Here is a 12,339-nt window from a genome sequence, read left to right as displayed (position 1 = left end):
TTATTGTCCTTGATGCTCAAAGCTAGCTGGAGTTCAGTTGCAGCCTTGGCTTTCCTGGTCTGCTCCCTACAGGACCGGACCAGTGCAGAATAATCCTCCTTGGAGGTGACTCCCATCCTCCATCCTTTGTAGGCCTTTCTTTTTAGCCTCAGGAGGTCTGCTAGGTCCCTGGAGAGCCAGGGGGGCTGCTGTGCCGTCTTGCTGCCTTTCCTCCGAGATGGAATAGACTTAGCTTGTGCATTGAGGATCGCTCCCTTGAGGAGCAACCACTCTTCTTGAACTCCCCTTTCCCTGGGGTCATGGTCCCTTAGGGCCCCACTGACAAGCCTCCTGAACTTGTCAAAGTCGGCTTTCCTGAAGTCAAGGACTTCCGTGTTGCTGACTGACTTGCCAGCTTTTCGGCAGATGGAGAAGGTGATCAGCTCGTGGTCGCTGTCACCCAGCTTCTCATCGATCACTAGGTCGCCGACTAGGTCATCCCCAGTAGCCAGTACCAGGTCGAGCAGCGCTTTGCCTCTCGTTGGCCCATAGATTTCTTGAGTCAGGTAGAGGTCATCCACGCACGAGAGGAAGCTTTGCGACCGCTCGGATTTTGCTGAGTGATCCTCCCACGAGATGTTCGGGTAACATCATTGTTGTTGACTTCGATCACACTTCTTCCTCATTTGTGCATGAGCAGTACCCTAAACTATTTTAATTATAGTGCTCTTTGGGTACCATTTGTATATTTTGCAATGCAGTGCACAGAAGTAATTGATTTGGGGAGATTTGGAAATGCCATGAGTGCCCTGTGGAGCTGCACTGGGAAAACTAAGCAAGTTGTTTTCTTCTGTGTTGATATAAAAATAATTAAAATAGAAACCCCTTAGCCCAAAATGATTCTTAGACCTCCTGCAACAAGTCTAATCAAAAGGGCTCTTGGAGCAAACTTTGGTCAGTAGGAGCATGTCTTTGTGAGCTGTTTTTTAAACTTTTTTTAAGAGATTAGAATGGTTCATAAAAGAGGAAATTTATTTAATGTAAGAAGAACAAATAAGGCTCTGTGTGTGTGAGGGCTTTCAGGATCATGCTCAGATTGCTTCTGTTTTCATTTCCAAGATGGGAGAATAGTGTAAGTACTTCATGATCCTTCAAACTCTTTGATAGAGAAAATGTTAAGAGAGCTCTTAAATTTGCTTATAAGAGGAGTGGGAACACAAGGAGTGATATAAGTGATCTGAATTAATGTTAATGGGCATTGTGTGTATAAACCTCTCTCGTGAAGAGAATTGAAAGACTTAAGCAATGCAAGTCATCACTATGTGCAGTTGCCCCATTGAACCTTTGCAATGGGATCACAAGGCAAACAATGACTATGGTTCTGTTGTGTCCTCTGTATAGTGAGTATATGAATGAAACATGTTTTTCCCCAACACAAAGCTTCACCTGAAGTTTTTCCTTCACTGAAAAAGTTTTGCCTTACTGGCAAAATAAATTTGTGATGCATCCGTAACGTGACATTCCATAAACCATCTCATAACTCTGTAGTTGCATGCCATACACACCATTTTGGTAGGAAAGCCTCTGGAAGGCTGTAGGAGAAAACCTAGTTCTCTTAAGGTCAAGGAGAATTTCGCCAGTGACTTCAACAAGGCCAGGATTTTATCCTGTCCCTTGATTAGGAGCTATAGAAGCAGTTCAGCTCCTCTTCATTCTTTCTTTAAGGGCCAGTGTGGTTCTGCAGAATGCTTATCTTCTCTGACATTACCCCTTCCTCCTTCTCCTCTCTCCCCATGAAGTAACCATAATTTCCCCCTTGTCCTGATAAAACAGAGTAGAGAAAAATGAGGAGGTGACAATCTTCTTGGATATTAGTGTTTAACCCACATCTAATAGTTTATAACTTTGGCATTTTTGCAGCATTACTGCTATGTAACTAATATAAGAAGCATGAAAATCTGTTGAAAAGCCGTGAAGTAATCCACTGTGGGTCAAATACTTAGGTTCTTTGTCAAAGTTTGCTCAAAGTGTAACCAAGAAAACTGCTGTCAGCTTGCTAGGAAAATGCCTGAGTTGAAATGTAAGTTAAGTCCATATACACTTTCACTCAGTGGGGGTAAGAAAACATTTGCTGTTATTTTATGTACTTCTTTTAGTTAACCAATACTTTAATAACTGAAGGTGCTAAAGTTGCTCAATTACATAGTTTGTTTTTCAAAATAAGGAACAATATGTTATATTTTTTGCACATAAAATATTTGAGTCCCATGTAGAGGGGCACAGCTTGGCCTCTATTGCTCTGTGTTTTTCAGAGGGTACAATAGAAGCCAGTTATTGTCAGTCAGGATTGCTACTTTGTTATTGTATAGCTATATGAGTAACATACATATAATTGCCGCATTATGAATGCTGCATAATTAGAAAAGTATATTAAACTAGTGATTTCTCATACAGTTTGTGTTTCTAGGTATGGGGGAGACTTGAACCAATAAGGAATCTGGTTATTTTCTTGACATGCAGTGGGAAAACACATTTTGATTGGTTCTTATTGCTGTTTCACAAAATACCTACTCTAGCTGAAATATTCAGGCTGCTTTCAAGTCAGAGATTAAAAGCTTTCTAGAAATACCGCACTAATGGTAACACCATTTGTTGAAATAGTTGTACATTGAAGTGGACTAATTAGCTGTGTTCAAAAGATATTTCTGAGTGGATCACCTTTGCACTCATGTTTGTGTTTTGTGAAAACATAGTTGTTCATTGTTCATTCCTTGTGTAATATCACTTCCAATCACAAAAATCAGAGCAGTATAGGATGGAAGCTAACAGCTCTGAAAATACAAGCCTGTTTATCAAATTAGTAAGTTTTATGGCAGGCTGTTATGTGTACATGTGACAGAGATAGAAAGTAGGTGAGATAATTAGTTATTTTATTAACTGTATCCCTGTAACCTCTTTAAAAATATTGTTTGAGGTCACTACAGGTGAAACCCACCCCTCGCTGCGCAAATCCTAAGAGTGTTCAAGTTTTGTACAGAGATTGAGACAGGGGTTGAGTGATGGAATTTATTTTAACCCTACAACCTGCATACAGCCCTTCTTGCTGTTTTTTTCACTTTGTGGAGTGGAATAATAACCACTAGGTCTGTATAAGAGATGACAGATTCAGTTCTCCTCCCTTTCCACTCAAAGCAGCCCCTTTTTGCCAGAATCCACCTCTCTCCACCTGTGTCCATCTAGGCTCCTCACTCAGGAGGCTAAAGTAATGCTTCCAAGATTCAGACAACCTTTCGTGGGCACTCCAAGGTGGGTCAATTTAATCCTGTTTGCTGTATATTGATGAGACTCATGTAATGTCTTAAGTACTGTATTTTCTACAATTTTTATTTCAGTCCTCCCATGGTTTTCTCATAAATTTGTTATATCATGCTAACGACTTTCCCAAATCATTTTACTGTGAGAATGGTTAAAACCAGATGAGTGGTATAAATGGTAAGGAGGTTGTATTTAGGTGATAATCTACAACTGATTTCTCCAGCGTCATACTAAACAAAGAAGTTTGGAAAACAGGAAATTAACTAGTGTTGCTGTGCCACTCACCCAAAATAGGATGTTTGTACTGTGGGCAATTAGTAGAGGTGCACCAATACACAGGTCCCATATCATATCGGCACCGATAAAAGGAAAATTGACATCAGCAATTTGCTTTTTTTGGTTGATGTGGCTCATAATGTCAATAAATACTGCATGGCGGATGAGGCCCCCATGGTGAGGGAGGGAGTGGGGCTGATGCTGGGTCTGAAGCAAGGGCAGCCGCTGCACAGCTGGGTCAGGGTGGGGTAAGGGACAGAACCATGAGCAGCTCACCCGGGGGACACAGGGAGGGTGTGGGGGGTGGCTCCTGCTGCTACACACACCCTGAGAGGGCATGGGGGGGGTGCCCCCTGGATCTGTGCACGGGGCGAGGGCTGCTGCAGGCTGGAGCCAGGGGCAGGCCTGGTTCTTCCTAGCGGTGGGGTTGGACCGGCGGTACTCTCAGGGCGGGTGGGGGAGGGAGGGCTGCCAGGGGGCTTGGGGGGGGGGGGGCTTGGGGAGCTAAAGCCACTCCAAAATCTGCCATAGCTCCCCTCCCAGCACCACTGCTGCCAAACCCAAGCACAGCCCTGGCCCAGCCCCCCACCAAGAAGAACCTGGCACTGCCCCCAGCCCACAGTAGCATCCCACTCTCACCCTGTAGATGGATTTGAGGGGCACACGACCCCCCTGCCCTCTCAGGGTGTGTGCAGCAGCAGGAGCCACCCCCTCCTTCCCCAAACCCTCCAGAAAAACCAAGGCTCTGTCCTGCACCCCGCCCTGCCTTGGCTGTGCAGCACCTGCCCCAGCACCAGCCCCACTCCCTCCCTCATCGTGGGGACCTCGGTCTGCCTCCCACCTTACCTTTTCCCTCCCCCCTCGCTCCTTCCCCCACAGCAGACTTACCAGCCAGGTGCTGCTGTCCAAGCTGCCAGGCCTCATATCGGCAATCAGATCAGTATCGGCTAATATGGCTTGTTAAAATTGGCTATCAGTATCAGCCCAAAAAATCTCTATCAGTGCACCCTTAACAATTAGCATCCTCTCTGTGTTGTGGACTCCATTGGCTTCTGATTTTAGTAAGCTAATATTGGGAAAATGGTTGAAAATGACAGGGAAGCGTCCAGGGAGGGGTTATCAGTTCTTAAAAGGCAACAGGAAGAAGACAACACCTGAGGCTGGTGGGGATCAACTGGGAAGATGCTTTTGTTCAGAAGGGATGTAACAGATGATGAATATGTCATGATCAAGGATCTGGGTTTTCTGTTTGCCATGGGATAATGTGGTAAAACGCAGATTTTCTCTTCTAAGGAAAAAAGTGTGGATTTTTCTCCTTTTAAGGAGAAGAATGCAGATTTTCAGCTTTTAAAGAGAAATCCATGAGAAAGCTCCCTGCAGGTAAGTCTGGGGTGGAGTAGGGATTGAGGCCCCCATTGTGAGGGAGGTAGGGAGTTGGGCAGAGCTGGGGATGGAGGCACTGCCCAGCCAGGGCGATGCATGGGGCTTGGGGCCCGGGGCTGGAAGTGTAAGGCCACAAGATCTGGCTGGGGTGTGGGACATAGCCACAGGTGGCTCGTCTGAGGATGACTGGCTCCCTGCCACTCTGCACACTGCCACACGGGGTTATGGGACATATGCCCCCCCAGATTTGAGCATGGGGTGGAGTCAGCAGTGGAATGGTGACTGCAGATTCAGGTCCGTGTCGTCGTCCCTCCCCCCCCCGCTGCCCTCCCTGCAGGGACTTCCACAGCCCAGTGTGGCAGGGAAGAGCAGGGTGGGGAAACTCAGTGCCATTGCCAAGAGCCCCAGGCCACCATGGTGAGGCATCCCCTGCCCATCCAGCAGCAGCAGGGGACACAACTTTGCATTGCCACCCCTGCTGCTGCTGGGTGGGCAAGGGGCGCCTCGCCATGGTGGTGTAGGGCTTCCAGCAGCAATCCCAAGCCTTCTCACCCTACTCTGCCCTACTGTGCCAAGTCCCATCTGCTGGGCTGTGGAGGTCCCTGGGGAGAGAGGGCAGCAGGGCAGGGAACCCTGAGCCCACAGCTGCCAGCCTGCACCCACTCCCGCCCCAGCCTCCGCTCCAGCCATGCCACTCATGTGGGACAGGAAGCTGGACTCCATGCTCTGCTCCAGCCACAGCAGCTGCAGCCTCCCATGGTGGCAGCCAGTGGCCGGGCCCTGTGCGGGGGAGGCGGGGGAGGGGTGAAGGACCCTGCAGAGCTGGGTCCCTGGTCCTGTAGCCCTGGCAGCTGGGGCCCCCTCCAACAGGGATGGGGAGGCAATGGGCTATGGGTGGGGAGTGAGGGGCACCAGCATGGCTAGAAGGCCTGTAGGTCAGGAGTGGGGGTCACCGGCAGGCCAGAGGGCTGTGGGTGGGGAGTGAAAGGCATTGGCAGAGCTGGGAAAGGGGCGCTGTGGGTCCTGAATGAGGGGCACAGGCAGGGCTGGGGGGGGCTGTGGCTTGAGAGTGAGGGTCACTGGCAGGGCCGGGGGAAAGTGGGTCAGGAATGAGGAACACCAGCAGGGCCAAGGGACTGTGGCTTGGGAGTGAGGGGCAATGGCATGGGCAGGGCACTGGCATATCAGGGCTGCTCAGTACCACAAAGCAGTTGCGGGGGGAGAGGACAGGACAGGACAGCCTCAGCTGGACCTATGTTCTGGTGAGTGAAGGGGGCAGGGAGAGCTCTAATTTTCCATTTAAAAAAAATGTAAAATCAAACTGCAAAATATATAGGTATCTAGAATTTATTTTACTATTGTGATTCAGGCACTGGTAGGCTTCCAAAAGGCTATAAAATGGTAAAGATATCAATAAAACATTGTGTTCAACTGATACCTATATATATAGTGGTGTTTCATTTCAATCATGGAAAAATGTAGTTTTTGTCTTTTAATCAGAGAATTGCATATTTTTAATCAGAGAATTTGCAATTTTTAAACAGCAAAAACCAGGATCTCTGTTCATGATTGTGTGGTCAGACATATCACTGAAAACCTAATGTCTTCATTTTCTGAAGCATACCAGGAATCCTCCCTAGCTTGTCTTTCTGGGAGGAAAATGGCGGAAGACTGGTAGAGGTGTCTCGCTATGAAACCGAAGGCATGATTTTGAGCCTCACTTCAGACTCGTGCCAAAGACCATACCAAGTTAACTGAGCTGTAAATGGGGCATGTTGGCAGTCAGGCTGGGGAATCAAAGGTGGCCAGATGTGATGTTAGCTATACCACTCCCTCTTTGCCCTGGACTACAGAAGTTGGTGTGCTGTAACAAAGCTAGCCCGGCCTACTCCCGAGACACAGGAGGAATCTTTACCATTTTGGACTGCATTATTTCTCTCATAAATAAACTTTTACGTTGATGTAAGTAGTCAATTCCAACTCTTACAACTGCATTGAATTCCAGCAGGATTCAAAAACCACCTAATCAATTTCATCCCTCATTTTTATAATGCAGATGCATAGATATACTGTGTATATGGGTGTGTGCGCGCACGCACACACACACAATTGGCTGCAGCCCTGTAAAAGTATGCAGAGTACAGAAATATTTTTTTATATTTTCTTAGGGCCTCACCATAAACATAACAGGTCAAATTCAGAATTCAAGTTGCACTCATTTACATTCACTTGTACTTCCTTTACACTCAGATGCTCTTAGGCCTGTTTATACTCTGGCATATGGGACCAGATTCTTCCTTGTGCCAAGATCTACTTCGTTCTTGAGAATGATAATCATGGTTTCCTAGTTCTCAACCTGCCTTGGCCCAGATGTAAATTAGAGCAACCAAGTGGCTGTTCCAACTTGCAGCCATTGGTAGTGGTCCCTACTATTTGCCAGAAATGAAATAGCATAACAGATCAGTGATCTGGTCTGCTTTTCCTTTCCACCTTGCACCTGTGTCTTTGGGAAAGAGTAGGCAAAAAACAGCTTCTTGCCTAGTTGAAAATTCTCCTATGCCCAGGTTTCTTACATTGTTTAGGTAGCATAAAAGAGTCAGAACAAGAACAAATAATTTGGCCCAATAAGTCTAAGTTGGTTTAATTTATTCACCCAGAAGCTGAAAGAAGTTAAAGAACAGTGAATGTTACCTTAATGTATACACTCTTCTTGCTTCTTTTTGCATACATTATGGTGGTGTAGACCTCCTTGCATGTGGCTAGCGTAGGGTGTTAGTAGACAGTCTAATATCAGTGGTTGGCTTTTTACCACCTAGCAAATAATTTCTGTCTTTGCTACTAGGAGTTGTTATGTTATTGTTGTTATGAATGTTTTCTTATATTCTACTGCCTTACTGAATTTGATTTTTAAATGTTTGCAACTACAGGCCTAATTTCCATGTTGACTTACTGAAACTGTACATGAAAATTTGCTAATTGCTGTTACAAATAACTGGTGTTTTGTGCACGCAGTTAGCAAATTTGTATAGCCAGGTGCAGTAATTACATATGTAGGTAAATTGTACAAAGAGTGTATTCTCTTTCTAACGCATAGTTGCAGACCAGGCCTCTGTGTAATCTCAAGAAAATTAAATTGCTATTTTCCCCTGAAGAGTGCTGGAGTTAAATAGCTTTGAATCCCATTTTTGTAGATTTCAATGAGGCAGTCCCAGAAACAGAGAGGCTGGATTCCAAAGCACTGAAAACACGAGCACAGCTTTCAGTAAAGAACAAACGGCAGAGACCTACTAGAACAAGGCTCTATGACAGTATCAGTTCAACTGATGGAGAGGATAGCCTTGAACGAAAGGTGAGAAGGTCTCTTCCTTCTGTCTTATTCATGGTATGAGATGGTAGCTTGCCCCTGGAATTTGTTTCGTCCTGTACTTTTGTCCTTTCATAGTAGTACAGGCAATGTTTGTTCATCTGCAGCCAGTGTACCATGGGTAACAGTCTTTGCACACTAAGTCACATCTCTTAGGCAGCACATCTGTTTTTTCTCACAGGAGCAGAGATTTCTGACCGACTTCCATGTGTTACGTTGTACTGAGTGGATTATTTAACTTGTATGGGAGTAAAAACGAAGTTCAATCCTGCATCTGTTTATTTCTCAATGTGAATTATGTGTGATGTCATACTAATCTTTGAATTTCCTTGATCCTGACTCATACTTGAAAGCCACTCATTAGTAAGCAACATAGATGTGTGATACTCAAAGGTAACTCTATGAATTACCAGAATATTTATTAAAAAAATACAAAGGAACTAAAACATGTTAAAATAAAGGATTGCATGTTGAAAGTAAACATTTCCTTGATTGGTTACAAAATGGCATAACCTGCTTTATAATCTCTTATACCAACAGCCGTCTGACAGTCCCATGCACATTTCAAAACCACCTCTGCCCATATGCATGAGAGCATCCTCACCAGCATCAGATTCTGGTGCTTCCTCCCTCTCCCCAGCCGCTAGCAGTGCAGCATTCTCATTTGGCAACGTAGCTGAAAACCAGGAAAGAGGACAGCAGCACAAAGGAGGTGTTCTTTCCTACTGTGCTCAAGGTGGCATTCCACTATCCTCTCCTTCAAAATCCAGTCGCAGCTCAGAAGCATCTCCTTTGCATCACTCAATGGGCAGGATTGTTGTACAAGATGAAGGTATAATCATTTTTCCAAATAAATCAGTGCGTTGTTTCCCTTGCTTATATTTACTTTGTGTGCATGTCCTGTTGTTTTAGCCCTGTGACTAAAATGGCCATCTTCTCAGGGCTTTTCTCGTCTGCCTTGAAGTCGGGAAGTATCAGTTGTTTTCATTTGGTGGCATGAAGAAAGGTCAGATTTTAAATCAAGACCAGAAATCATTTACTTTTTTCTTAGAGCTGCTTGAAAAAAGGAGAAAAAAGTCGCAACATTTTTTTTCCATATTATTTTGAAATGTGAACCATTTGGTTTATTTTTTTCCAAAATTCAAAACATTTCAGACAGCTGGACATATTCTCTGAGCAGAATACCCAAGACTAGTGTTTGAGAAACTTCTTCAACATTTGTACTAAAATCCTGAATAGCAGTTTTAATAAAGTGTCACCCACTCAAATTGAGTCCAATGTTGGTCCCTGTTTTTCATGGTGGGGGTACTAGTTAGAGGATAATTCAGTTTTTGGAGTTTGTTACTAGTTGAAAAGCGAAGTGGTCTTCTTGATTAAACAAGAAACCGAAAGCTGAACACCCCTCCAATCTAAATGCAACTTGTCCTATGGCTTATTACAAAGCATAGCCAAGTTGTTATTTTTCTGTTTTCCTAGGAATACAATGCATTCCTACCAAAGTATTATTTGGGTAGGCAAAGATTAGTTTGTTCAGCATTTTAAAAGCACAGTGTAGTACAAACTTCATTTTCTGACACCTGTGTAGATTCAGTCACATGGATTTACATTGTGTGTATTTACTGAAGTTCATACCCTGGACTCCTTGTTACTTAAGCAAAATTGCCCATATTGTAAAAGAATAGTGGTTAAATTAAGGACTGCAAGACTGAACCTTTAAAATCTTCATAAAAGATTTTGACTTAAAATTAACCGAAAAATAGTGGGGGGTTTTCTAGTTTTGTTGACTACTATTGAAAATGTCACTTGCTTTTATATGTCAAGTTTTCATGCCATAATATGTTGATAAACAATGTGAATTTATGAAGCCATACTGGGTTTTAACAGGCAGGCCCAAATGCCCATATTTTTGCGCTGACTGCAGAGATTCCTGTTGTATGGTCTGGTGCATGATAATACTAATTGTGTGCTTGCTGACAAGTTGGAATAAAATACAAAGTCCTAACGAGTCTTAGTTGGGTGCAGATCTGTAGCAAGTTTGAAATCAGAAGCACTTCATCAGTGAATAGCCTACTGATGGCTGGTTCTGGTATTTTTAGATTTCAAAATCTATTGAAATATCTGCTTGTGTAGTAAACCCTCCTTCTCCTACTGTCTTCTTCTCATGTGTGTTTAACTAAATCATGAATCCAAACAATGAGTATTGCATCCCTCCCACCCCAATCTGAGCTTGAGAAATAATCTTTACAATAATGAAATCCAAGTGGGTGAGTGAAGCATGAGCCCCAGGCACTGTCCAAGGTGGGGTGCCAGAATGGGGGGAGGGGAGCCTCACCCCCCCCCGCACTCAGCACCACCCCCTGCAGCAGCTCCAGAAGCCACATCAGAGGTGCCACACAGCAGTCAGTACCAACAAAAGCCTGGCATCTGAGGGAAGCTGCTGCTGTAGAAAGAAATGCCAGTGTGACCAGCAGCTAGAGATTTAACCCTGTCCTCTCCTTTCTTTATTGCCCAATTCGAGCTTTTAAACCATTGCTTGACATTCTGGCAGCATTAACTTCCACAGTAGCAGCTTGGTCTGGGCAAAAATTATATCAGTTACGTCTCTGAATCTTTTTACTTAATTGATGAAGAACGTCAGGTTCTTTTTCCACTCTGAGCGTTATATAAACAGACAGTGATTTTTTTTTGCACAACTGTCTTTTAACAATTACATTAAAATCAAAGTAGAACAATTCAGTTTCAAACAGGAACATTTATGTTCAGTAAATTCCCTAGCACAGAGATATCCTCAAGCAATTGTTTTGCAGCCTGTGTTTCAGTGATATTGCTTGATAGCATTTAATTGATTGCTAACTTGGCTTTACAGCTCTTAGTTTTAGTGACTAAACGTAGTAGATTCATTTATTGCATTTGAGTTGTGGGTTCAACTAGATTTTTTTATTCAGAGAACGCACATATGTATGTACCTACCTGTTGACAGCAGGGGGTTTTGATTAAACATGTAGAATCCCGCCAATGTGTGTTTTTGCTTAAGGCAAAAAAAATCCTTAGCAAACACGTATTTTTTTCCAGCAAGGCTGCAGAGTTGTTGAAGTTATAGGCAGACACAGTTAGAATGTTATGAGAGAGATTCCATTTCAAAGTTAGTCATTTAAAGTATTCTCTTGTTCTTCCTGAATAAGTTTGGTTTAGATTCTCCCTTGACCTGGGCATTTTTTTAAATTAGCACAGAGCAGACCAAAAGATAGCCTAGGTGACTACTGAAGGATCATCCCACTTCAGGGAGTTCCTCTAGTGGTGTAGCCCACTCAGGCTAAGTACAGACATTCAGAGGGGTTAGGTGGAGGTTAGAAATGGCCACCCAATCTAAGGTAAAGTGGCATGGCAGGGGAGGGGTTAGAGGGGCAAACAGGCTTGGTGGGGATTGGGGGATTAGGGGTGCAGTCAGTGTGAGAAGGATCTGGGAGATGGGGGGGTAGATAACATCTGCGGGAGGTGCAGGTAGTATCCATGGAGGTGATTGGGGGGCGGATGGGATCTGTGGGAGTGATCAGGAGGACTGGGGCAGGAAGAATCTGCAGGAGGGATTGGAGGAATCAGGGGTGGGGAGAGGGGCAGGTGGGAGGGCTGGGGAGGCAGGTGGGATCTGCAGGAGTGGTCAGGAGGATCAGGGAGCAGGTGGCATCCTGAGGGATGGGGTGATGGGATCTGCGGGAGCAATCAGAGGAATTGGGGTGCAAGCAGCATCTGTGAGGGGATTGGGGGGCAGGTGGGATCCACAGGAGGGATGGGGATGGCAGGATAAGCAGGAGTGATCAGGGAGTTTGTGGGGGGGAGGGGCAGATGGGGTCTGTGGGGGCTTGCTGGGGTCCAGGAGGGTTTGGTGGGATCAGGGGACTTGCAGGATCTGCAGGGGGACTTGGGGAGGACCAGGGGCTATTTTTAGTCCCCTGACCAACTTGGCAGGTAAACCTATTCCCCCATCCCTCCTGCCCCTCTCCCCACTGATATTTACTATCTTG

The 12,339-nt window shown here is 44.9% G+C and overlaps 1 protein-coding gene across 7 annotated transcripts in view; it reads left to right on the top strand.

The window, feature by feature from the left end:
- The window catches only part of PPP1R9A (protein phosphatase 1 regulatory subunit 9A), a 110,962-nt gene that overhangs the window by 73,961 nt on the left and 24,662 nt on the right, over positions 1-12,339 (top strand). For all 7 annotated transcript variants that reach the window (XR_003095038.1, XM_025209011.1, XM_025209010.1 and 4 more), the window contains 2 exons: positions 8,145-8,302; positions 8,858-9,149. Coding sequence is in view for 6 of the 7 variants with exons in the window: in XM_025209011.1 (XP_025064796.1) it covers positions 8,145-8,302; positions 8,858-9,149 (450 nt within the window). In the remaining variant the exon portion in view is untranslated. The remainder of the gene's footprint in view (positions 1-8,144; positions 8,303-8,857; positions 9,150-12,339) is intronic.

The sequence above is a fragment of the Alligator sinensis genome, unplaced genomic scaffold (genome assembly GCF_000455745.1).
Source record: "Alligator sinensis unplaced genomic scaffold, ASM45574v1 scaffold196_3, whole genome shotgun sequence".
In the NCBI taxonomy this organism is placed as follows: domain Eukaryota; kingdom Metazoa; phylum Chordata; order Crocodylia; family Alligatoridae; genus Alligator; species Alligator sinensis.
Note: the sequence above shows the minus strand (reverse complement) of the source record. Positions and strands in the feature narration are given on the sequence as shown.